The 27,252-nt window shown below is 47.3% G+C and overlaps 1 protein-coding gene across 10 annotated transcripts in view; it reads left to right on the top strand.

Annotated features, from left to right (window-relative positions):
- Nucleotides 1–27,252, top strand: part of LOC149346562 (uncharacterized) — a 68,866-nt gene that overhangs the window by 28,741 nt on the left and 12,873 nt on the right. For 7 of the 10 annotated variants that reach the window (XM_089586483.1, XM_089586486.1, XM_089586484.1 and 4 more), the window contains 5 exons: nt 441–631; nt 7,565–7,700; nt 9,896–10,096; nt 15,617–15,751; nt 23,722–23,936. In XM_089586483.1, coding sequence (XP_089442609.1) covers nt 621–631; nt 7,565–7,700; nt 9,896–10,096; nt 15,617–15,751; nt 23,722–23,790 — 552 coding nt within the window. In that variant the 5' untranslated portion in view covers nt 441–620 and the 3' untranslated portion in view covers nt 23,791–23,936. The remainder of the gene's footprint in view (nt 1–440; nt 632–7,564; nt 7,701–9,895; nt 10,097–15,616; nt 15,752–23,721; nt 23,937–27,252) is intronic. The other 3 variants (XM_089586488.1, XM_089586487.1, XM_089586489.1) reach the window with 2 other exon arrangements.

The raw sequence follows: 27,252 nt of genomic DNA, 5'->3' as shown, positions 1-27,252 counted from the left end.
CTTCATTGCTTCCCCTGTAAAGCAGGCATTAATGGGTTAAAATGCGCGGACTATACTAGGACGAAAAAATTTCGTATGAATATTAAGTGCTGAGGGCACTATTCAGAACAGACTGCATATAAGCTTTCATAAGCGTGGGTTCTAAAGTTGCCCGTAATGAAATAAAAGCAGAAAGAGTTTTCTTTGAATCATTAACCTGTGTAAATTTTGCCTGAAGAGCATCATAACAGAACTTAGTTTTTCGGAGTGTGCTTTCCTAACTAAAAAAAATCTCGTAACCTCACGGTTTACGTGTTCGCACAAAGCAAACCACGAGATGCGAACGGAATGGTTCTACGACTTCTTCACTTTTTTTCGCAAACAGAAATCAAGTCATTTGGACCCGGTGTCTTTTTATTGCCTCACAGTGAAGAATACCCTTCACAATCGTCCTTTTGCAGATTGGGCGGGCTCGCCATGATCCTCCATGGAAAATGCACTGGAAGTCCAGTGGCTCCTCTGCAATGCGCCTCTAGCTGCAGCAGCGACGGGAGCCACGGTGGAGACAGCGTCACAGCCTTCGTATTACAGCAAAGGCCCGGTGAGGCTTTTCTGCCTCTCCTGTTTCCTGATTGGCTGGCATGTCCTACAGGTTTGTTGCCGGGACGAACCGGATAGAACAAGGGTACTATCGAGAGTATTCACTGATGTCACAGCAGCAGCCATTGTTTTTTTCCTTTATTTGTTTCTTAGAACGTGTCTAAGGGGAGGCCGAAGCTAAAGGCGTAACAACGCCTGACGGGGCCTCGGCCCCCCAATACAAATTCAGCACAAAATATTAATTATTACATTTCGGGAAGCGGCACTGCACTTGAGAGTCAAACAAAACATTTGCACATCTGATAATCAAATGTAAATAAATGCATAAAAACAAGGTAGTAGCAAGGCTAAAGTAATGATCTCTGGGACAGAGAAAGCACAGAACATTTTTTTTTATCTGGCTTCTTTCTTTCTAGTGGATAATACGCATGCAAAAACACACAATATATTTACAAAGCAACGGAAAAACCGCTTGAAACCAAAACATTTTTACACTCTTTTTAGAATACAGGAAATCTTTTGTTGAAATCTACATTGAAATCGGTTCTGTTCAACATCTTAATTGTTTGAAAGTTTAATGTTTGTCGTCCGTAGTTTGTTCTTATAGCTGGTAGTCTAAGTGTTGGGTTTCGGATTGAATAGCGAGATGAATTACCTGAGGAAGTTGGATAGAGTTGGTATTTATGAATCCATAGAAGTAACTTGAAATAGTACACCTGGTCGGCCCGGACCATAGAATATTTTGTGAAAAGTGGTTGTGTGGGTTGAGTTGTGAACTCAAGGCAGTGAAGCTGTCCTCAGATTTTATGGATCATTTCTGTTGAAATCTAGTGTGAACTTTTACGGTTTATTCCTAAATATGCTTCAAAAACAGTAAAATGGTGCGCAGGGATACGCAAGTTCTTTGCAGCACGTTACTATATACGAAACATGAATTCCTAACAACTCCTACTACCCGATGAGATATTAATTACTATGTCGTATCCTATCCTCAGGATTGCGATTCGAAAACCAGACTAAAACAAGTCTGATGACCAAGGACTTCCTGTTTAAAATCTTTTCTCCCGTGTGCATTTAAGAGTGGTTTCGATGCCGCAAAAAAAGGGAAGACAAACGAAAATCACCAACCCTAGCTGCAAACTACAGATTTCAACCTTCGTGGTTTTTTTTCCTGATAGGCGGTGGGATGTGGCTCACGGTGCAGTGGAGGTACCTATCCACTGATAAAATGAGCCAGTTACTGTGCCTTTTCTTTCTTCAGCACCATTAGAGGGTCTAACTAGATTATCAAACTATCAAATTTGCTTTGTGCGAGTGGGCCAAGGAGCACTGATCTCTCACAGCAGTTTCATCGTCGAAGGGTAATGGTTCCTCTTTGATGAATCCATGATTATGGAAATGCAGCTAGTCCCCAAACGACTAAGATCTCCAGCATTTTGGTTGTTTCTTGAATTAGTGTACCACGTTTGTCGGCTTATGAGTAGCCACGGATCAGCTGCCGGAGCTGATGGTGCGCTGCCTTGCCGTACAAGCTGACTCCGTTTTGGTCCACCCACACGAAGCGTCGGGATATTGTTGTTTTATACAAGTCCTGTAATTCAAGCGGCTAGTCAGGCAGATTGGAACGAATTTTCTGCTAGATCTGTCACCTTGTTGCCTTGGCAAATGGAGGAGAGATTTGACTAGAGGTGAGATTAAACCTTTCAAGAGTGTTGAGTGTTCCAGCACGTTACAGAACAACCGATCACTGGAATAGTTCTACCGTGTCCCACTCCGAGGCGTTAATAGCCGTGAAAAGGAGGCAACAATATATTGGGAGCCCTGTGAGTGAAATAGTTATGACGTACTCCATGCAACTAAAAAATAACGTCAGAGAAAAGAGGCAGCAGCTGTCCTCGACGTAGTTTTTTTTTTCCATTACTTACGTGTATGCATGGCCTTTGCGGGAACCTTTTGGCTCTAAGGATAGTGAACATGACTCGGGATCAGTTGTATCGACTTGTCTGCTCTGAACTTGGTGACCTGTGAGGCCTCCCGGTCTAGCTGCCCGCAAGTGAAAAAAAAACAATTACATTCATGATTTAATGAGCTTTCAAGATTTTTGAGTGCTTAAAGGCATCCTGCGTGGCGTGCGCCCCGAGTATGCGTCATCTTTTTTGTGCACTTTTTCTCGATAAAAATGCAGGGGCAGCCTTTGCTGTATAAGACACAGTCACAGAATAGTTACCGCTGCGTACTGATAGATCAGCGACGGCCCCTTACGCCGATTAATGTAATATCTTTATATTCGTAATTATTTTTCTTATTTCTGACAGAGTGCCCGTGCCGTCATTATGCTCTCATTTGGGACATAACTGGGGTCAGACCACTCCACGTAGTGCGGTGCCATTGCCCGCTGAATGAACCTTGAAGTCACTGCATGTGGATGAGTTAGAGCAGTGTGATGCGGTGACGTTGTGAATGACGCCACTCCATGGTGACCGATCAGCGTGGAGCGGTGGTAAGGCGACAATGCCAGAGCTGGTGCCGCAAAACCAGCAGATGCACCGCTACTGGCGCTGCTGTGACTGCAACAGGCCGCAGATCTCTTAAAAACCGAACTATTACTACCTGGCCACATAGAGCGCGTACACTTCATACATGGTTCCGAAGATAGTAGGGTAGGCCACCTGCGCAATCTAGAGGAGGTCGGACGATGTCGAAGATAAATATTCCCGAATCATTGAAAGGCGTTTCTGCAGCAGTTGAAATGATAGAGCGTTGCTGTAACGGTAAACTCTCCATTCAGTGCAATTGCGCAACTTTCGCGCCCAACACGCAGCTGTAGTAATGTTTAAACTATCATGTGTGCGACAGAGTTTCGTCTGTCTACACGCTATGGCTCGGGAAAGAAAAATACCCAGCACAAACATCTGGCGACGTGTCAAGGCGTTTAACCAGACTGATAAATGCCTATTAACTCTCTTTAGACCCCCCATAACGCCTGTTAAAGACTGTTAACATCAAATGCACCGCCTATTTCTCTTTGCCTTCTTTTCATACAATATGGAGCGGCTAGGTAAGCGAAACAAACATTATGAGCTTCTTGATTTTAAACGCTAGCGAGACAGGGAAACATTACTGCCGGAGAAGCCCTCACTCTGAGTTGGCACACTGAGATTTTGAAAGCAGGGAGTGTGGTTTACCAGAAGAATATCTTGCTTCATTGAATCAGACATGTTAGATGTTCCGCCTTAAAAGCTCAAGGCTTCAGTCGTCAGGAGGCTGAGAGCAGCAGCAACTTTGCAGTAGCAGATGATGTGCACCTGTCCGCCTTATGTCCATCTAGATTAGGATGTGGAACCGCGCCAGAGTTTAGTCCACAAGTGCAGTGTGTTCCTCTAGAGCCCCACCTCTGCTGTGCACACCATAACTCAACATATCCATAACAGGCGTTAAATTTCTGCGGCACATGTGTGAAAACAGCTGACAAAAAAATGTTCAGAGATCGGCTGAAATCCGAGATGAGCTGTCGTGGGGCGCAACCTCACCGCGGTCAATGACAGTTTACACCACTAGGGAATAGAACCAGTATGTTTTCATTCAGTTCGTTTTTTTTTTTTCAAAGAAAACATTTAACTGCGTGGAATTTTACGGCTCAAAAAACGGTAAGCAACTGTGTGACTGTGGTTAAAAGTTTTCACCATGAGCGGATCTGATCTATGCTGCCTGTTTGCTTATAAAATAAAGGCAGCCTATGGCAGGCTCCTCGATGGGCCAGAAACCGATGTGCACTTCTCGCACATAAGTAAAAGTGCCAACATCATCTCATCAGAGATTGTCTGCGGGGAGATTGAGAGACATACTGAGTCCTTTTAGATGCTGGGTTGGTGATCCTGTAGCCTTGAGACTCTCCATTCTCTAAGACTGTAAATAGAAAACTCTTCCAAGGTTTGTACAGATGTGCAGACAGTAGTTTTCTCGGCTGTCTAAATTTGCTGGTTTGAGAAGACACGATGTCACTCGCGCGTGTCGCCTTCCTGACAACACAAACATCCAAGGAATCTTGCCCTGCTAAATCTTGGCAGGACACGCTGCAAGGAAATGTAGAGAAACTCCTTCGAAGATTCCTTATGTAACATTTTGTCCGCAGTTTATGTATGGTATTAACAAGGAGGAACATGTCGGTTATTGTTCAAATATTTTTATCGGTTATTTTTTGTTGCGATTTTTATCGGGCAGGGAACAAATTTGCTGGCCACACATGAAGAATGCTCGCAAAGGCGAATTTGTATTTCTGCGATTTAGAAGTGAACAAAGGACTGCTGCTTTTCGCAATTTTGTGTTCACTTGGATCAGTGCTGACATTTTTTTCAGGTAAAATCTGCGAAGTATCACACGTTGTCACGGCGAAGCTGTCTAGAAACCATCATGTGCCACACACAGATCAGGCTACGGAAATGATACAACCCAGAGTCACGACACACGAACATATTAACCATACATCTACAAAACAAAGCATTTGCAAAATATACTCCAAATCTAAGACCCTCGCTTTGAAGCCAGCCTCGCTTGCACCTTGAGCAGTATTATTTCATTCATTTATGACGCAAACAAGAAACGAAAATGACTGGAACACATTGTAGATAACTTTAATTAGTCCACTCTGCCAGCTTTGTCGCGAAACTTCCACAGACGTAATGAGACATGATTCAAGTAAATGTCCATAATATCACCAAAACGGGCTATCCAAAAGTTTACATGTCCCGACATCTCTGCAGAAAAAATATGCATGCCAAGTTAATGTCCCTATTATCTCTAAAACGGTGTATCCATCAGACAACATATCAGGGCATCCAAAACAATCGCTTGCCGTAGACCCGTTTTGATATTTCTATGATCTGGAGTGGTGAGTGGGCAGTTTAACACGTAGAAGTCAAGAACTGGATTAGTTCAATCGAAAATAAGCGGTCTGTGGAACTACATAGAAAATGGAAACTCAAAGCTGAAAGAAACGGTCGTGTGATAACCCGTCCCACTCTTTGAAGCTAAATCTGGGTGCTTCAGAACTTAGGATGTGAAATCTGTGGTAAATCGGAAAAAAATCAGACATCTTATACTCGAAGATAGCCATGCCCATCTGGACGTCGTTGCAGGCCCATACTCTCCATGAGACCCTAGGGTTTAGAGACAACTAATGTCGTGTCAATAAATGTGCGTTAGAAGCCAGGAAAAAGTGATTGGAAGATCGGTGGCTCAAAAAGAGATTGGTGACATGAAGCTATGTGCTCAAGACGAAAAGTGGAGTTTATGAAAAAATAGCGAATTTAATGGTAGCGTCACTTTTAACAGATTCATCAAAGAAATTTAAAAGGAGAGCACCCCGTTTCAAACAGGATGGCCCCATCTTCAATCCATCCATCGAGCATGATGCGATGACTGGTGCCTAGTGCTACACGAATGTATTTTCCTCCTTTCTTGTCCCCTAACATGCCTGGACTCGAAATTCGGAGCACATTGGTTTCGATCCCACATCTGAGCTATGGCTTGTAATTCCACCTGCGGCATGTGGCTGTATTGTGTTTTTAACCAGTAGTCTTTAAGGGGACAGGGTAAGCCCCATCTTTCCCATGTATTTTGGGGCATATTGTGGTACACTTTCCTCAGCAACTAATAAAGATAGCAGCAAGATATTTATGTCATTTTGTTCAGAATTTCATCTTCTAACCACTGTACCAAAATTATTTTAGTATACGAGAAATTAAAATATTAGTGATTTTTTTACTTTCTACATCCTAATTTTGACCAAATTTTGTATATATTTTTATTTTAAAACAAACAATATTATTTGCACGCTGATAATTTTGGTACAGTAAATTGCCACATATATGTATTGTATACACAGAAAAAATCAGCTTGATATCTATTGTCATTTAGAAAATAATGGTACCGACGTAACAAAAAATCTTGTTTTGAGAAAACTGAGTTTAAAGTAAACAATACCTTCAATCCTAAGATTTCGACTTAGCCAACTCATTTTGACCAATTTATTCATTAGGCACCAGCTGCATAGTTATCATCTAGGTCAGCTTGGTGCTTCTTTTCCTGCCGTTTAGCTTCTCGTGCCTGTTTTGTCACTTGCTGCGTAGCTCGAACAGCAAAGTAAACTCGACGCCGATCGACTTGCTTCAGCCAGCGGACAGTGTTGCTGCCCGGACTTAGTCCACATGCCTCAAGAACTTTAGTTCTTGCGATGGCGCCATCATTGAAGGTCAGAACAGCATCTAATGTAGCAATCTTCATTGTCTGTAGGCCCGCAAAGACATTTTTTGGAGCACACTCCCATACGACGTTGTTGAAGGACTCGTTTGTGTTCTGGATGGTTGCCAGAGAGCTTGAATGGTAGCCAGAGAGCTTGGATGGTTTCCAGAGAGCTTTGTCTTGCAGCTAAATTCCGTAACATTTCGAGTTATTTTAGTTTTTAGTAAAAACGGAAAAAAACGCATCGCTGGCAAAGGGGTGTGTCGCTGACCGCTTTGCTTTCAGATAGCTTTTTCAGGCTGATTTAAATTGCCCAGAATGAAGTGTAATACATCAAACGATGCAGAAAAGAATGTAATTTCATATTTAGCAAAAAAACTAAAAATTGATATTTTTCAGATTTTTTGCTTACCCTGTCCCCTTAAGTGAGAAAATAGTTACAGTATTAATTTTCCATTAATCAACACCACAAACAAAATACATTCCAGTACGCTCCTTGGTTTCACTGACTGATGGTGTCCTTCATGTACGTTATAACGAGACCTCTTTCTCTATTCCTTGACTGGTCAGCATCATACGCAGATCGTTTACCTTGACCGTCTTCAAATCCACTTACATGTCGAATCTTTGTACAGAAGATCAGAGAAGACTCATGTGGGAGATCCCTGAACTCGTACCGCTTAGTTCATGCGCAGCTGTTGTCACAGTGGCGTGGCGGTGATCACTGTTGGTCTCCATCTTGCAGACCGGCTAGCCTCGCCTCGGTGCCAGAAGAAGGCAACTGTGACACTGGTTCTTCGTCACCAATGCCTGCGTCGTATTTCAAATTGGCCGCTACGCTTCTAGCAGCGTCACTGTCCTCATCACACTACAAAAGCCGGGTGAGTGATTGCTGATCTATGAGATGGCATTTGTGTATTCGAGAACCAGAATGTACGGAGCAAACCCCTATATTTGACAGCAGGAGCGAGCATTCCAGATATGAATGTGTAGACTCGAGTCCTATGGTACTTGAGGTTGCTTATCGGTAAATGTGGCTTTTTTATCTTCTATCACTGGCTTTGCTCCATAAGGTAACTTGGAGCCCGCGCTTTCCTTCGCCAGTTTTAAAACAATGTATAGAACAAGAATTCTTCGCCCCGTTATTCTGAGCGTTCCTTTCGAATAGATCAATTAGGTCGGCAATTCTTTGGCTGAAAGCGTCCGATTCGATTCCTGTATATACAGGTAGAAGCAAGACAACATGGCACCCTCCTTCTGCCCAAAGTATTGTTTTTTTTGTTATTATGCTCTAGAAACCTGGGTTTCATCACCCGGGTGGAAAGTTGGTTATAAAAGTTTAAACTGTCCTTCTTATCTCTTACGCTGCGATGACTGCCATAATCACTGACGTCATAAATCAGTGCACATCGTCAGGGAGCAAGCATTGATTAGCATCTACCCAGCCGCAGTCATACTGCTACGGAGAAAAGCTATGCAGTTTCCACACAAATGACATAGTTGAAGAAAATTTTGGTCCCGTTCCCGTGTTCTCAGACCCAGAGCAAATTTTCTTTAAAATACGAGGTACATATTTTCTTTGTGGTCGTATCTAGTGGATTCTAGAGAGAACTTGATGCCTTAACTGCTAATTTTCTCCACATTGGAGTAGTCCCCTAAATATTGCACTGCTACTCGAGCACACAAGACATTATTTTCTGTTCTTTCGCCACCTATGTCAAAAAGCATAGTGCCTTAATATTTAACAATTGCCAAGGCAGGGCAGCTACAGAATTCATGGAGCGCGTCTCTATGCTCCTTCACCAGGGAAATCGAATATATCAATTGGATGACAATTCTGCATGTTCCATTGATGCTATCACTGCATGAAAAAAGGGGAAAATGGAGACACTATTACCGAAACTTCAACACAAGGCGTAGCGACCTTGTAAAGCACAGATGCTGGTGCGACACTGCAAAGTGGAGCACAAGCAGAAGGCCATGAAAGAGGACTGACATCAGGTCTTGAGGCTGCCACGCTTGGCAGGAATGTGTGTGCCAATTTAGGTGGCCTTAACAGACGACAACTCCTGCATTGCGTAGTTGTCACTGAGCATAACACCTCCCAGACGTCGCATGCGCAGAGGTAGCAAAATAAGTTTCTGTGGGCGCTGCTTTCTAGGCAGCTTTAAATAACAGTGCACCTTCTTAACGTATGTCCAGGGAGAACCATTGTCCCTTATTTATTAGTAGGACCGCGTATATGCGTATGTATTAATTAGCCTCAGCTGTAGTCAGTCTTCCGCAGTCAGAATACGCACTGTATCTACATGTAGTGTACACGCTTTCAAATATGATTACGGTCAACGCAACCATCCACGTTACATCCAAGCCTGTACCTTGTATCGGAATGTGATCTGCGTAATTCTTTTACCAACGGTAATTTACTCGCTGTCTAAAATAGTACATCTCTCTAAGCTTTGCTCGCATTATAAGAGACTGCAAGCTAACTTTATGGGCATCCTTTGATCAATAAATGTGGTGAGTGACGAAATATAATTGATCGACTCTGTAGTAGTGCCTCTGTCGGTGATTCCCAGATCAAAATCTAAAGCACATGAAGCCATCACTTAATAAAGCATGCTGTCTGTATATTTTACATACTATGACAGTGCGCGGAACGCGGAACATTCTTACGCGCTGCCACCTTGGCTCAGTATCCCAGCCCCCATGGCTGGAATACTGCAAAATATGGCTAGTGCTTTAGACGATCAGGTTACAAATTGCACAAAACATCGCGACCTCTTTCCTATCCCATTACATTAGGTGTATGATCTCCCCATTTTTAGATGACCTCTCTTCAGTAGTACAAATCCCTTTGCGGTGCTGGTTAACAGGAGCAATAGCAAGCAGAGGGCACATTCCACACTTTGAATTAAATAAAGGTTTATGCCATTGATGCGCGACGTTCAAGCATCTTGTACCTACTCTCAGACAGCTGATTTTGAGGCATTAGGAAAGCACCATAGCGCGGTGGTATATTCCAAGAACAATTGACTATTCTCAATGCCATAAACACCCAACTGTCTTTCTGCAGATGGCTGGGCCAAATCTGAAAAGCATGTCCCCGCATCGAGCAGGCGGGGTCCGAGAGCGGAGACCGCCAGCAGCGGACAGTCGGCGTCTGCCATCACGTGCGTGGTCTGGCAGCAGGTTATGGCGTCATGACCTTGCCTATATATTTTCAAGGTCCCACGTGATGGCCGCCTTCGGGGGAACGTCCGTCCCGAGACCCAAGGTACGCACGCGTGTCAACGTCTCGCTGAGGCAATGCGCAATTCCTCCCACGCGAGAAGTCACCAACTATCAAATAGTGCGCATATTGACCCGCATTGTGCGGAAGGATTTATAGTGCTGCCACGACTGTTCGCATTGAAGTTGCTACCGCACGCCGGCCTTGTCTGGATGGAGTGTCTGTGTAGCTTAGGGAAATCTACAGTCGTATAAAGTCTCTTTGCCACAGGACTTCTGAAGGCGAATATAACAGTCAAAAAAACGTGACCCAGCAAACATACGGACTTCTGAAGGCGAATATTACAGGCAAAAAAACGTGACCTAGCAAACATACAAGCCATTGATATGGTATCCACAGCATATCTTCGCAGGATGCTTTGTTAATGCTAGCAAGTAAATTTTGAGGCATATGCATATTTTTTGCTGAACATGGGAGTGGATATTCTGAGAGAACTTGAACCTTCGCACTGATGAATAATATATATATATATATATATATATATATATATATATATATATATATATATATATATATATATATATATATATATATATATATATATATATATATATATATAGCAATGTAGAGCAATTCTTGCCTGATACTTTTTCTTCTTCGCGATATCTGCAGGAGACAAAGGATCAACGTGTATTTTCCTGCAGAAAGTATCGCAATTTGAGCAGTTGTGTCCTGGCGCTTATTTACAGTGGACACGCTTCTTGTTTGCGAGGGAAAGAATTATAGAAGAAATTATCACAGCTATTGTTATCAAGCAATTATTAGTGTTTCGACATTTTGGGTATGACCCACACTCCTTTTATTTCATGTCCAGTCAGTCTTCACAGAATCTAACCCGCCTTCTAATGGTCGCTTCTGAGAGCATTCAGTGAAAAAGGCGGAGAGCTCTGCGGGACAGGCTTCTTCCTCTTAGCGTCCGCGTTCTCCGGCCAACCCTGGGCGAGCCAGGAGCGCGAGGCCCTACACCAGTCGTAAAGTAAAACATAAGCTAGATTTCGCAGAAATCAGTGAGACGATTTGTCATACTGCGAAGCGGGTATCGAATTTCAAAAGATCTCCGGCAAATTATTGTGGCTCCTGTGACTTAGCGATCTGTATAACTTGCGCACTTCCGCAAGATAACCACCCCAGTAAATACTGTTCTCGTAAATTTTTGAAAGAAAAATATCAAGGCACTTCATAGTTACAACTTGAGTTCGTGCAAAAAATAAAGGATTGAATGAACTGCATTTTCTTGAAGAGAATCTGAACGAGAAATTATCCACGAATAAGAACTTCACACATATTGCGTAAGATATTGGCTTTGCAAAAACGGGCTGTAGTGAGCGTTTGCGGTGATGACACACAGAACTGAAAACTGAATCGCTGAACAATTGACTTGACATTGACTTCACAGTCTTGGCAAGACATGCGGCCAGGAAATGCAAAGAAGCTCTTGCGGATATCCTTTAGATATCCTTTTCGGCGCGCTTCATGTATTTCCTACTCAGTTTTACTCATTTATGCTTCTGGGATTTTAAGGCGAAAGCCTTTAATGCCTCATCGTTGTAAGCAGCAGTTTCGACAGAAAATGTCACGCTTTTCAATTGGTCGAAACAGCCGTGACGTCACAGTGCGCGAATTTCAAACCGGGCCAATTGTACTTTGCCTAGTAACCATGCAACCAATTGAAGGGGTCGTACAGTGATGCTCCAAGTAAGTGGGACTGAGCTTAGTTAATTGCTTAATTACCCAATTAGCCTAATTAACTTTTCTAGTCAGGCCATATAAATAAATAAAACGGAGTAGGAAATTGGTCGAGCTCGGGAATCGAACCCCGGTCTTCGGCGTGCGAGACGAGCATGCTATCCACTCCGCCATGCCAGCTCGATGGTTTGGAATGAACAAAGGCGCGTCTAGTGAATACGGTGTCTTCGCTCACTCCCATCCTCCTCCCTTCTCTTCCGGAGAGGTTTAGGTGTCCACCGAGATATGAGAGACAGATACATTTCCTTTCCTCAAAAACCAATTTACCGACGAGCGAAGCGTAGAACCGAATAGGCAATGGCGTTCTATGGACTCCCTGGCAGCGTTGCAAGGTGCTGTCGCGTTCCACTCTTAGAGGCGAAGCTTAACATCTTAACCACACATCAGTGACCACACTTTACGTAAAAAAAGTGCCCCCTGAATTTTGACGGGTGTTCACCGAGATACGTGAGAGAGTTAATGCGTAATTTCCTTTCCTCAAATACAATTCTCATTTCCTTCATTAGGGGCCCTCTTTGTCTTCTTTCACTCCCACTTCCTCCCTTCCTCTACGGTGTGGTTCAGGTGTCCACCGATATGACAGAGAACTACTGCGCCATTTCTTTTGAGTTCAAAGGGCAAGGCATCGCGCCGAACGGGTGGTGGCGTTCCGTGGACTCCCTGGCAGCGCTACAACACTGTCGAATCCACTCCTAAAGGCGAAGCTTAAGCCTAATTAATTAGCAGTTAATTAGTATTCAGACATCAATCAGTAATTAACCATTAATTACAGATTGTAATCATTTAGTAATTAGTACTCAAGTATATGTGACGCAACCAGTGCCGGAGAAGCAGTCGAAGTGCTGCGGAAAACGCTTTCGCCTCTACGCGCTTTAGACAGCCAAAGTGCCCCCGACTTTTTCGCTCACGGTCAGCACCGCCGCCGACGACACCGGCTTTTCTGCAGCGCGGGGCCCTTAATGCTGCCGCGTTAAAATCTGTGTAGTATTCACGCTGTCAACGCGAGCGTTTATAAAAATTATATGGTTAACAGATATCAGGTGGCAGAAAACAAACCAAAGTCACACAACGCAATCAACTTGAGCATCCATCTACAGAACGAAGAATTTCTAAGAGCTTCTATATTCCAAATCTAAGGCCCTCGTTCCGAAGCCAGTGTCTGTTGCACGTTAAGCAATAATATTTCATTCATTTCTGAATCTTTGATGACAGAAACAAGAAGCGAAAACGAGTGGGACACATTGCAGATAACTTCTATTAGTACGCTCAGCTTTTTTTCTCGCGAACGTTCCGCAGACGTAATGAGAAGTGAGCCGCCAAGGTGGCTCAGTGGTTATGGAACTCAGCTGCTTACCTGAAAGACGCCAATTATGTCTTGGCCGTGGCAGTCGAATTTCGATGCAGGTGAAATTCTAGAGGCCCATGTAGTGTGCGATGTCAGCCCAGGTGGTCGAAATTTCTGGAGCTCTTCACTACAGCGTCTCTAATAGCCTGAGTCGCTTATGGACTTTAGACCCCCATGAACCATAAACGGTAATGAGATGTGATTCGAGTAATCATCCGTAATTACAGCAAAACCGGTTATCCAACGGTTAACATGTCACGCAACCTCTAAAGAAAGAGTATGCAAGGCAATTTAGGGTCTGTAATATCGCTTAAATGGTATACACACTGGATAATGTATCAGGACTTGCGGCAGACATATATCCCGCAGGTACTCGGAGGATTTTGAATATATTTATATGATTCGGATATTCCGGTTGTCTGGTGCAGGTAAAAAAACTTAAAAATCAAGAATTGCATTATTAATTCAATCCAAAATGAGTGTACTATGAAAATACATAAAATGAAAAACCCAAAGAAACGATTCGTTTTATGAGAAATGGCTCCACTACTTTAAGTTAGAACTGTGTGTCTCTGAACTTAGATATGAGGTGTGTCGTAAATCTGAGATAAAATGAGATCTTACATTCAAAGGTGGCCGTGTCCAATCTGGATGTCGATGCAGGCACACACTCTCGATGAGTCACTTGGGCTTAGAGGCAACTAATATCGTGTGATTAAATCTGTGACAGGTCAGCACAAAGCGATTGAAAGATTTGTGGCTCAAAAGGAGAGTGGTAACGTAGAGTTACAAGTTTAAGATTGAAAGTCGAGCTGATAGAAAAATAGCGAATTTATAGAAAACGTCATCAATTTTGATGTATGGCTCAAAAAAATTACGAGGAACTTTAGCGGCTAAAGTGGTGAAAGGCGAAAGCCTGAGAGCTGCTCTGCTACGCGATTGTTCACTGCACATTTTGTTGGTGCATTAATTAACTGCCAATTACTGACGCGACAGCGTGTTGTACCGCTGCCACGGAGTCCAAAGAACGCCACCACCCGTTTGGCGCGATGCATTGCCCTTTGAACGCAACGCTTTTTGAGGAAAGGAGATGGCGCAGTAATTCTCTGTCATCTCGGTGGACACCTGAGCGCACCGTACAGGAAGGGAGGAAGTGTGAACGAAAGAAGAAAGAGGGGCCGTAATTAAGAAAATGAAAATTGTATTTGAGGAAAGGAGACTACGCATTAACTGTCTCACATATCTCAGTAGACACTAGTCGAAAATTGTATTTGAGGAAAGGAAGTTGCGCAGTAACTGTCTCACATATTTCGGTGGACACCCGTCAAAATTCGCGCGCGGTGACGTCACGACAATTTGGACCAATCTGAAACGCGGACAAATACGCTTTGCTCGTTGGTAAATTGGTTTTTGAGGAAAGGAAATCTATCTGGCTCTCATATCTCGGTGGACACCTAAACCTCGCCGTAACGGGAAGGGAGGAGGATGGGAGTGAGCGAAGACACCGTATTCACGAGACGCAACTTTGTTCATTCCAAACCGTCGAGCTGGCATGGCGGAGTGGTAGCGTGCTCCACTCGCACTCTGGAGACCGAGGTTCGATTTCCAAGCTCGGCCAGTTTCTTACTCGGTTTTATTTATTCATCTGGTCTGGCTAGAAAGGTTAATTAGACTAATTCGTTAAGTCAGCAATTAACTAAACTCAGTCAAACTTACTTGGAGCATCACTATACGATCCCTTTAATTGGTTGCATGGTTAGTAGCCAAAGTACAATTGGCCCGTTTGAAATTCGCTCACTGTGACGTCACGACCGTTTCGACCAATGGAAAAGCGTGACATTTCTGTCGACAGCTCCTGCTTACAACGATGAGGCATTAAAGGCTTCCGCCTAATAAATAAAAAAGCCATTTCACAGAGGGCGCGACTATCTGCTACTATCTTTCACTCATCGAGCATATTCATGCGGCGCCTACTGCTACACCTGTCTCCTTTCCTCCTGTCTTTCCTCCTAACGCGTTCGGACACGAATTTCAGAAGTCTTATGTTGTAATCCCACCGGCGGCATGTCATTGTCTTGTATTTTTAATCAATTGTCTTTAAGCGAGAAAACAAGTATTATTCCCATTGATCAACAGCACAAATAAAAAACATTCGAATGTGCTCCTTAGTTTCAGTGACTGATGGTGTCCTTTATGTATGTCATAACGAGCCCTCTTACCCTACGCCTTGACTGGTCAGCCTCGCAAAGAGGTCATTTATCTTGACCGTGTTAATATCCACTTTCTTGTTGACTCTTTTAACAGCAAATCATAGTACGCTTATTTGGGACACATCTAAATCCGTACCGTTCAGTTCATGCGCAGCTGTTGCGAGCACGGAGTGACGGTGATCACTGTTGGTCTCCATCTTGCAGACCAGCCAGCGTCGCCTCGGTTCCGGAAGGAAGCAACATGCCACTAATCAGTGGTCTGCAATGCCTTCGTCGCGTTTCAAACTGGATGCTATACTTCTAGCAGCGTCACTGTCCTCATCACACTACAGAAGCAGGGTGAGTGACTGCTGATCTATGAGATGGCATTCGCATATTCGAGAACCAGAATGTACGGTGGACACCAGTATATGGGAGGCCAGGAGCGAGCTTTTCAGATATGAATGCTTAGGCTCATGTCCTACGGTACTTGAGGTTGCTTATCGGTAAATGTGACTTTTTTAGGCTGGTTTGGCCTCATATAAAGCAGCGTCTATTTATCACTAGCTTTGCTGCCTAAGGCAGCGCAGAGCTCGCGCTTTGTTTCGCCCTTTTGGAGCACTGTGTATTGTAACGGCATACGACCTTCGCAACCAAGAGCGCGCTGCGGTATACAAATAAAGAAGAGGCGCGGGGCGAGCGCGAGGAGAGAGCGCGCGGCGCTAGCGCGTGAGGTTGAGAACGAAAGAGAATGGCCGCGGCCGGTTGTGTCCGAGTCTCCTGTGTCTGAGTCTCTGTGCCTTTCTCTGCGCGGGCCCGCCGTCCCGTAACATTTGGTGGCAGCGGTGGGATCATGCCGCTCACCCGCTCCCAGAATCAAGTCCCCGACGTGCCAGTCGACAGGACTCCGCCACCAGCCGACGGCGCCGACGACGCTGCGGCCGGCATCGCTACACCTGGGCGCTCGGAGGGGTTCGGTTCTCCGCAGCGGCTGGACGCCGGTATTGAGCGCCTCCTCGATATTTTTACTCAGCGGATGGACGCATGGGAGGCCCGTCTGACTGTCCAGGCTGGGGAGATGGAGGCGATCCGGCGCGACTTCCGTCGCCTTCTGCCAGGCGAGCCGAACACGGGTCCGGTGCCTCTGGACGTCCCCGCCACCGCTGTACCCAGCTCTGCCGTCGCTGTACCTGCGGTCGTAGCCGCCAACAGCGTACTCGGCGCGGGCGCATCATTGGACGTCGTGGAGTTGCCCACGTTCGACGGCACATTTCGTGGGATGCTTACCGCATCCAGCTGGACAGTATTGCGGCGGCGAGAGGCTGGGACAAGCAGATGAAGGCACGGATGCTCGTCGCCAAACTGAGAGGCCGCGCGACTGAGCTGCTGCAGAACGTGCCGCCTGACCAGCTGGGCTCTTATACTGTCCTGGCGGGCCTCCTCGCCGACCACTACAGTACCTCAGGTCACCCCCGTGTGCAGTACCACCGCCTGCAAGTCCGCCGTCAAGAGCCCGGGGAGACATACCAGGACCTCGCCGCCGCCATTGAACGCCTGGCTCTGCAGTCGTTGCCGGGGGCGCCTCAGAACGCCGTGGCCCTGGTCGGCACCGAGGCATTCGTCGACGCCATCCGACTCCCTGAGGTGCAGCGCTTGGTCCGCTCTGGGCGTCCTGAGTCTGTCCGCGCCGCCATGGCGCTCGCCGTCGAGGCGGAATCGACTTTGCTGGCCACGCGGGGGTCGCCACCGTCTTCCGAGCACAGCGTCCCGGTGCAGGCTCCTCGGTTCTCAGTCCCCACAGCGGCCTCTACCCGACGCAGGCGTAATGACACCCGCACGACCTGCTTCCGCTGCGGCCTGAGGGGACACTACGCGAGGGACTGTGCTGGCCCTCCGACGTCGGAAAACGATTCGGTGGAACGGTGCCCCCGGATAAAGTCCGTCCCCGCACTCCTTAGTTCGCCGCGTCCCCTTCTTTCGTCGGCTTCGATGACAACGGAAGCTCCCTACGTGCTCGTTGACGTCGCCCTGCTTGATCGGCACGTAGCGGCCTTGGTCGACACTGGAGCGGCTGTTAATGTGCTCGACAAATCGCTTATTGTCAACGCGCCCCACCTGCTTCTTCCTGCCGCCAAAACCCGGCTCGTAGCTTTTAACGGCGCCCCGGTGGAGCAAATCGGACGTGTTACCGTCAACCTGACAGCACTCGGAAAGACCATCTCCACCGAGTTTGTTGTCGCGGACAGCCCTATTTGGCCAGTGGTCCTCGGGTGCGGGTGGTGCCAGCAAGCCGGAGTCGTTCTCAATTTTACCGCCACAGAACCACGTGCGAGCCAAACTCTGTGTGAGCCGGGTTGGCTTAGCTGGATTTCCAGCCTCGGTGAAACCCTGTGGCAGTCCCTAGTGTCGGCGACCAAGCGTGCTTCGGGATCTGTGCGTTACCTGGGAACGAAGTGGCCACGTCGAGTCAAGCCAGTCGACATCACTACCGTGACAGTGGCGTCCTGCCAGACGTGCCAGTTCAGGAAGTCATCCACACGAGTAACCAAGCCACCCCCGCAGGCGTTTTCGCCGCCGAGTTCACCTTTCGAACTGGTTGGACTGGATCATTTGGGCCCGTTCCCGAAGACACGCGCCGGCAACCGGTATATTCTGGTTGCGGTCGACTACTTCTCCAAGTGGGTCGAAGCACTGCCCGTTCCCGACACGTCGTCCGCTCATGCCGTCTTGTTTGTGGAACAACATCTTGTTCTTCGGCATGGTGTGCCACAACGCCTCATCACGGACCGCGGGAGCTGCTTTATGTCCCAAGAATTTGAGCGTGCCCTCCGCTCCTTCGGCATTGCGCATTCCACTACATCCGTCAATCATCCCCAGTGCAATGGCCTCGTGGAGCGTGTCAACCGCACCCTTACGGATATACTCGCCTCCTACGTCGCTCCGTCCCACACAAACTGGGATCGTTTTGTTTCTACTGCAGCTTTTGCACTCAACACTGCGGCTCAAGAAACAACGCATGTCACGCCGTTCTCAGTCGTCTATGGCAGAACGCCCTCCATCCCTCTCGACGCGCAGTTGGGCCTTCGCCATCCTACTGCGTCACCGACTGACTGCGCCCAACGACTTCGTTCCGCCCGCCTCGACGCTCAGCGCAACCTTCTCATGGCCCATGCGCGTGCGCAAGTGGCCAAAGCTACAGCACCACCACCTCCCTCCTTCCGGTCCGGTGACTTGGTCCTCGTTCGCCGCACCATCCGCGCGACTGGCCGTGCCGCGAAGCTCTTGCCCCGATACCGCGGCCCTTACCGTGTAGTTGCACGGCTCGGCCCCGTTACGTACCGTCTAGAAGACCTCCCCGAGCTTCGACCACGCGGTGTACACCACATTTTTCCGGAACATGTCTCCAACATGAAGAGCTATGTCTCCGGCACTCACCGTGATCCCGACTTGGCTCCCACGTCCTCCCTAGTGCCGCCCTCCCGTACCCGCACCAGGCCTCCCTTCCTGAATGCCGCCCCTTAAGTGGAGCGCTGCTCCGTGAACGCAATCCCAAGTCCCGCGGTGCGAGAAGCCCTCGCAGTTTTCGTACGGCGAGGAGTCGCCTACAAGCAGCCCCGGGATCTACCGGGACCGTCTCGTGTCAGACGACACTGTCATCACAACGTGACGATGCCTCCTGCGCACCAAGCTGCGCCGGTGCGAAGAACCTCAGCCCGGGCTCATCGGGACGTGTTCGATGCCGCCTGCAAAGCGAAGCACGCGCTAGGGGACACCAGCGGTGTCTTCCCCCTCTTATCTTGGAGACTGGAAGAGACTCTTATTCCCCCCCCCCCCGGTGGAAAGATGTAACGGCATACGACCTTCGCAACCAAGAGCGCGCTGCGGTATACAAATAAAGAAGAGGCGCGGGGCGAGCGCGAGGAGAGAGCGCGCGGCGCTAGCGCGTGAGGTTGAGAACGAAAGAGAATGGCCGCGGCCGGTTGTGTCCGAGTCTCCTGTGTCTGAGTCTCTGTGCCTTTCTCTGCGCGGGCCCGCCGTCCCGTAACAGTATATAATGAATTCTTAGCCCCATTATCCTCAGCATACCTGAAATAGGTCATTTAGGTCAGCAATTGTGGCTGGAAGCGTCTTGATTATCTTCCTCTATGTGCAGGTAGAAACAAAATTTCGCGACATTCGCGAAAGGTGGCGTTCTTACTTTCCAATACAACGCTTCGAAAAAAACCACAGGATGACGACGCGTTACAATAACTTCGCCATAAGAGTGTTCTACAGCACTGGTGATAAACGGTCAAAAATAAGCGTACGGAGCTCGTAATGTGCCGCAGTTGAGGCAACGCCACACTTTTGGGCACAAGCCAGTCGTTTTTGAAAGTGTTCCGTCACAAAAATGCGACGTCAGGTAATGGGGCTGCCGCATTTGGCAGGAGGTCGTGTGTGCAAATTTGGGTGGACTTAGTTAATGGAACAATCCTGCATTGCCTCTTTGTAGCTGAACACGGAACCTCCCTGAAGGCATGGCGCGAGGTTGAAACTTGTTTTCCGGACGCTGCTTTCTATTTAACCATAAATACCAGTGCGCCTTCTTCACATATGTGCATGGAGAGCCACCCCCTCACCTCTAATCGTGGCACCGCGTGTATGTGTCGCCACTTCGCGCACTTATGCGTGCATTCCCAGACACACTTAGAGTGTCTAGATGTAGCGGCCTCCGTCACAAAGGAGATGCTCTCGACTTTGGGTCGCAAACTCAAGGAGAGACCAGCTACCAGGTGACAAGGGGTGCAGTTGTTTGGTGCCCAGCTTTCGCTGCTCGGAAGCCAGAGAATGGGTCGGAGCCAAAGGTTCACAATCAAGGTTTACACAGCAGAGAGACGACGCACAGTATTTCTCGGCCACTTACGAGCACATAAAAAAGTTATTTACACTACAATTTGCAATACAATGCAACTCGTGCAAAGCAACATTCGAGAGTGGTTATGATACAAAAATCAGGTGGGCGCTTTCTGGACCTAAACTGTAGTGAGGCGAAAGCTTTAAGCACAGTGTTGCTGCTTTTGTCACTGATGTGTGGTTAAAATTTTAAGCTTCGCCTGCATGAGTGGAACGCGACAGCGTCTTGCAACGCTGCCAGGAAGTCCACAGAACGCCATCGCCCGTTCGGCTCTATGGTTCACTCCTCGGTAAATTGGTTTTTGAGGAAAGGAAATGTATCTGTCTCACATAACTCGGTGGACACTTGAACCTCGCCGTAAGGGGAAGGGAGGAAAATGGTAGTGAACAAAGACACCGTATTCACTTGACGCTCCTTTGTTCATTCCAAACCATCGAGCTGGCATGGCAGAGTGGTTAGCATGCTTTTCTCGCACTCCAGAGACCTGGTTCGATTCCCCAACTCGACCAATCACCTACTCGGTTTATTTATCTGGTCCTACTGGAAGAGTTAATTACGCTAACTGGTTAATTAAGCAATTAACTAAACTCAGTTCTACTTGGAGCGTCGCTATACGATCCCATTAACTGGCTGCATGATTACTAGCCAAAGTACGATTGGCCCGTTTGAAATTCGCGCACTGTTACGTCACGGCCATATCGACCAATTGAAAAGTGCGACATTTCTGTCGATAATTCCTGCTTAAAACGATGAGGTACTCACCTTAAAAGAATTATTGCACCTAAAGTGCACTAGCACAAGAGACAGAAATAAACAAACGCAATTCGTTCAACGGCCTTTGCGACAATTAGACGACCTTAGGTTCACGACGAAGCTGTCCGCCAGGCTGGCGCACACTGCCTTCCTGGTCCTCGGCTGTGTGACCGGTGTTGACCAGGAAGTCGAGCTGTTGCGCTTCTCTGGAACTTTAATGGCGCTCGTATTGACAAACAGTGGTAAGCGCCATTCATTTATAGGTCGCTCTGCCTCAGTTCGCTCTTCACGCCCGGGCAGACTTTCACATACACACTGTATCAGCTGCGCACTTTCCTCCAACCTCTCGCGCCGAGCGCGCGTCCTCATTGCGTCGCCACCAGGGCACGAGCGAAGGGGAGAGGGCATCACTTAGCATTGTCAAGGCCACGCCCTCTCCGTCAGCACTAAGTATAGACCACTCCGATGTATAAACCACTGAAACAATGTGGAACAATCGATGACACGCGCTTACATAATTCCCTTCGCACCTCACACCGGCATGCGATTGGAGAGAGCAACAACAGACACAGTTGGGTAAGGCACTTCCCGGGGGTATTTATCCCTTGCTTTAATGGCCCCTGCTGGCAAGATTCCTGCTGCGCGGCACTGATTTTTCGAAAATTCACAGAATTTTTATGTGACAATATGTAGGTGTACTCAACTGTACTCAGCTGTACTCAGCTGTATTCAGTCTTCAATTCACTACTATAACCGTGCGGGCTTTGAGGTGTGAATCACATGATTGTCTGATTGATTCCTAGACCTTGGCGCACTCTCAGAAATCAACTCAGGGACCCTACCTCCTGTGTCAGCGCAAAGAGAGGCGCAGAAAATGTTCGAGGCAATAGTCCCGTTGTAATCGCTTAGAGGCAAACAATCGGTGTTTTATTCACGAGTGCATGCTCTGATGGCTTAGTGGCAAAGAATCGGCGTTGTATCTACGTTAAAGAACCCCAGGTGGTCGAAATTTCCGGAGCCCTTCACTACGGCGTCCCTCATAGCCTGAGTTGCTTCGGGACGTTAAACCCCAATAAACGAAACCAAACCATCTACGCTGTATACGCGCATTCAAATATGACTCTGGTCAATGCGTGCATCAAAGGTGCATCCAAACATGCATCCTGAATCAGAATGTTCTGTTTTTTTTTTTTTTTTTGCTGACGGTAACTTACCGGTTTCTTGTAGTACGTCTCTCTACGATTTCTTTGCTTTATGCTAGGCTGCAAGTAAGGTTTTCGTGATTTTCTTAACCAATAAGGAAATATGGTGAGTGACAGAGGCCCGTGTTCTTTGCGATGTCAGCGCATGTCAAAGAACGCCAGGTGGTCCAAAATTTCCGGAACCTTTGACTACGGTGTCTCTCATAGTCTCGAAGTTTCTAAGAATGCTCGGAACGTGTGGATTAAGTTCCCGCGGCAAAAAGACGAGTTCAGATTCCTCTTCACTGCACCTTTAATAAAGCCTGCTGCTTCTCTGTTATTACATCCCATTACGTTCGCGTGTGGAACATCCTTATGCACTGCCACTTTAGCACGGTCTTCCAGTTCCCGCGATATCAGGTTGGTGCTGTAGGTGAGAAGGTTACAAAATACACAAAATTTCCTGGCCACTTCCCTCTGCCATTATTTCTAGTCTATAAACTGTCATTTTAAAGTGAAAGCTTTACTGCACCATTTTATGCGAGGTTTGCCTTCTCCATCGGTTTGACAGCCAGCAACCTTGAGCAGCTCTGCAGCTGCGCCGAAACCGATGAAGAGCGGGAGCTTTGAAAGCAAGCGAAGGGCGCATAACTGGACCCCCTGGGACAGAGAACACCTCAGTCGTACCTTAAGCTACGTGACTATTGACAGACGCGCGTACATGTATTAAGGCGGAAGCCTTGAATGCCTCATCATTGTAAGCAGGAGTTGTCGATAGATATGTCACACTTTTCAATTGATCGAAATGGTCGTGACGTCACAGTGTGCGAATATCAAAAGGGGCCAATCGTACTTAGACTAGTAACCGTGCAACCAATTCAAGGAATGGTACAGGGATGTTCCTTTTGAAATAAATAAATTAAATCCTGTAGGAAATTGGTCGGGGTGGGGAATCGAACCAGGTTCTTCGGAGCGCGAGACAAGCAGGCTAACTACTCCGTCATGCCAGCTCGATGGTTTGGAATGAATAAAGGCAGGTCTAGTGAATAGGGTGTCTTTTTTCACTCCCATCTTCCTCCCTTCCTTTACGGTGAGGCTCAGGTGTCTAACGAGATATGCGAGACAGATACATTTTCTTTCCTCAAAAAACCAATTCACCGACGATCAAGGCGTAGAGCCGAATGGTCGATCGCATTCGGTGGATTCCCTGGCAGCGTTGCAAGATGCTGCCGCGTTCCACTCTTAGAGGCGAAGCTTATCTTAAACACACATCAGTGCAATAAGCTGCAACACCGCGCCTAAGGCTTTCGCCTCATCATACTTGGCGAAATTCTAGAGGCCAGTGTACTGTAGATGTCAGTGCACGTTAAAGAACCCCAGGTGGTCGAAATTTCCGGAGCCCTTCACTACGGCGTCCCTCATAGCCTGAATTGCTTTGGGACGTTAAACCCCATAAACCAAACCAAACCAAACCAATAACCAACCAACCTTTCTTTCTCCAGACGTCTGGGCCAAATATGGGAAGCATGTCCTTGCATCAAGCGGAGCAGACGACTTCCGCCAGCACCTGACCCCGAGTGACGGGCACTCAGAACCTTCTGACCCATCATGGTCGTGGTCCGGCAGCAGGTTACGGCTTCATGACTTTGGCTGCCATGAAAGCTTCACGTGGTGACCGCCTTCGAGTGTAAGCTTCTTGACCGACTCGACACCAGAGGTACGCATGAATGTCAACTTCTCGCTGACGCAATGAATAATTCGACCCGCATGTGCAGTAACCCAGTATGAGACTGCGCATGTTGGCACGCATTATGCATAAGGATTTGCACCGCTGCCATGCCTCGTGGCCTTGAATTCGCTACCTCGCGCTTGCCGCATCTGGATGGAGTGGAAGCCCGAGTTGTGACCAACCGCAAATACTTTCTGTGCAGCTTGGGGAAATCGAGAGTTTCATAAAATCATTTTGCCACAGGAGGTCCGAAGGAGAAGATTGCACGGAAAAAAAAAACAATCAGCCAACATTGAAGCCATTGGTGCGCTACCAAGTAGCATATCTTCACAGGGCACTTTGTATTTCTCGAAAGTAAATTTTCAGGCAAGTGCATATTTTGTTGGTGTAAACTTGGGAATGGTTATTCTGAATTACATTGATCCTACACACACGCGAATATTTTTATGTTTGGCGTTTGCAGGAATCTCTTGGCGGTTTGGATGTGGAATTTTCCCTTAATTCTGGTTCAAGGCACAAATCGATGTCCTCCCTTTGATGAGCTCTGCTATGTCACTGATGCAAAAAATTGGCTGTGGCTTTGCTGAAGTTAAGCCTGGATATCTCGAAGCGAAAAGCTGCGGCAAGGCGGAGGAGGAGCCGCGCGTGTATTGAATATGATGCTGTAGGTTGCTTTAGAGACACGTACTGTGGCGTGCATTGCTCTCGGGTGTACACCAGGATATGAGAGACAGGCGTTTGCTGTCATTAAGAGCAATTTTCATTTCATTTTTCTTATTAAGGCCCTTACGGTGTGGTTAGGGTATCCACCGAGATATGAGAGAGGCAGTAGTCGTTTCCTTTCCTTAAAACCAATTTTCTTTTCATTTTCCATCCCTTACGGCACGGTGCGGGTGTCCACCGTGACGTCACGCAGTTCGCGCATGCGGACCTGTGGTTTTTTCTGACGACGGGTCCCACGCTAGCCTCGGTGTTGACTAGCCTAGTGAAGCTTTTCGCTTCAAAAGAGACATTTATTGCTACAACAATAACGCCAGCTAGCAACAATTCCTGAGCCAATGCTTAACTCACTAGCAAGGTTAGGAGCAAATGTTTGCCCATGCTAGGACAGAGGAGATACTCCGAGGCTGGACACGACAAGCGCGTGGGAAATATTCCCCCCAGGTGAGAGCAAAGAGTGGAGCGCCGCTGCACGCGACGAGTTCCCTAGCTGGAGAGAGCTATCCCCAGCAAACGCACACAGCAGTCACGCCATCCGTGGCGTTGGGACACCGAAGGCCTCCCTTGTTAATGAACCTAAAATCTCGGGAAGATATCATCGCAGGAAAGCAAACTGAAGGGGACGTTGGGGAAGGAGGGGGGGGGGGGTGGAGTGAGTTTCCACAACTTACAAATATACTGCTTTAAGTAGCCAACGATTATTCAAAAGATTCCAGGCGGCGCTGCCTTCTGAGGGAGCACTTAGTGACGGGCAGTCGACATCTGCCAACACGTGCGGGGTCTGGCAGCTGGCTTTAGCTTCGTGGCACTCGCTGCCATGAAGGCCCCACGTGATGGTCGCCGGTGAGTAGAAGTTGCCGGTCTGACTCTACAGCGAATCCACACACGCTTATCCGCTTTTTGTCCATACGGCTCCGAAAGTATTAGAGATCAGAGTGTACCTTCAAAGCAGGGTACCTTACGTTATATGGGCTATATGGGCTATATGGGCCATATAGCCCATATAGCTACATGGGCTTTTGCGTAAAATAATGAGCGCTACATGACAGGAAACGATCATTCACCCCACTCTGGTGAGCAACGTTTTTAGAGTGAAAGCGCTTCCCACTTTTTTAATCCTCGATTCCTTACGTGAAACACCTTATATATATGGTACGAATTTCTCCGTCACCTAATTGACAGTATGAATATGGCCGCGGTGGCTCAGTGGCTATGGTGCTCGGCTGCTGTCCCGAAAGACGCGGGTTCGATCCCGGCCGCGGCGGTTGAATTTCTTTGGAGGAGAAATTCGAGGCCCGTGTACTGTGCGATGTCAGTGCACGTTAAAGAACCCCAGGTGGTCGAAATTTCCGGAGCCCTCCACTACGGCGTCTCTCATAGCCTTAGTCGCTTTGGGACGTTAAAACGCCATAAAACCAAACCAAACCAAACCTTTCTTCATGGGGTCAAGCCAAATCAAAAATCTTTCGGCGTGCATGACCTTGAGGGAGTAGAAATAAAAGTATTGCCGCGATGGTGTTTCCAACCCATGGCCGCGCGAATACATCAGCTTCGCTAGCCACTGCACGACAGCACATCGCAATCTTCAACAACTTATGTCTGCGGTGCTAACAGATCAGATCACCTTAAACTAGATCAGAGATTAACCTGTGTCTAATACTGTCTCCAGACGTGCCGACGACAACGCAAAGCCATGAGCCAGTCAGGCTAAATGCTTTCGCACGTCTACTGGGTTTAACACAGTTAACGCAACGTAACGCTAACGTAGTTAAACGCAGTAGATCACTAAACCACTTTTAAATCATTGATTAAAGTTACGTGAAACGCACTATATACAGGGTGTCCACGCTAACTTTAGCCAAGGGTTAAAAAATAAAATATTTCAGGTCGGCCAGGGAAACCACTTACATACATCTACCAACCGGCTTGCGCATCATAGGCAATTTTGCGTTTTCCAGTTAGTTTATTAGCAATTATGATAATTTTTCTAAATGCTTAAATATTGACTTTAGACAGCAAATGTGAATAGCAAAGTTGGAGAGCACCTTCGGAAACCCCCATTCCATTTATTTGCGATAAAGAAAACCTCGTGTGTATCTTTTTTCGAGCTCCAAAGAAAGCCCGCGAAATACAAAAAAGTCACGTGACTAGTGCATTCGCGCGCCACTACTGTGCTGCTCTCAACCGTGGCTTCAGTGAACGAAATCAGCTGCTGGCAAGGCGCGACAACATAAATGCGCCGGCAGGCCGATATGTCAACGGTGGTTGCGGCGCCCGCGCGAGCCGGTCTCCAACGTGATGGTGCAAGTTGCAGCGAACGCGCCGGCCATTGTGAGCTATGAATTGGCCAAAGGTGACAAACACAAATGCGCCGAGTTTTATTCGCCACTGAGAGGCAAAAGAAGATAGGCAAGTATACCTACCTTGCCTATCTATCATAGCTCACAATGCCCGGCGCGTTCGCTGCAACTTGACACCGTCACGCTTGCATGGGTTACTAACATGGGTTAGTAGCCTTTATGGAAGCCTCCCTGCTCATTTGGTTCATTGGCGTCTAAAATTGTCCCAAGTATATTAGTGAACA

The sequence above is a fragment of the Amblyomma mixtum genome, chromosome 4 (assembly GCF_055824585.1).
Source record: "Amblyomma mixtum isolate Tamu chromosome 4, ASM5582458v1, whole genome shotgun sequence".
In the NCBI taxonomy this organism is placed as follows: domain Eukaryota; kingdom Metazoa; phylum Arthropoda; class Arachnida; order Ixodida; family Ixodidae; genus Amblyomma; species Amblyomma mixtum.
The sequence above is the reverse complement of the archived record's forward strand: the minus strand, read 5'-3'. Positions and strand labels throughout refer to the sequence as shown.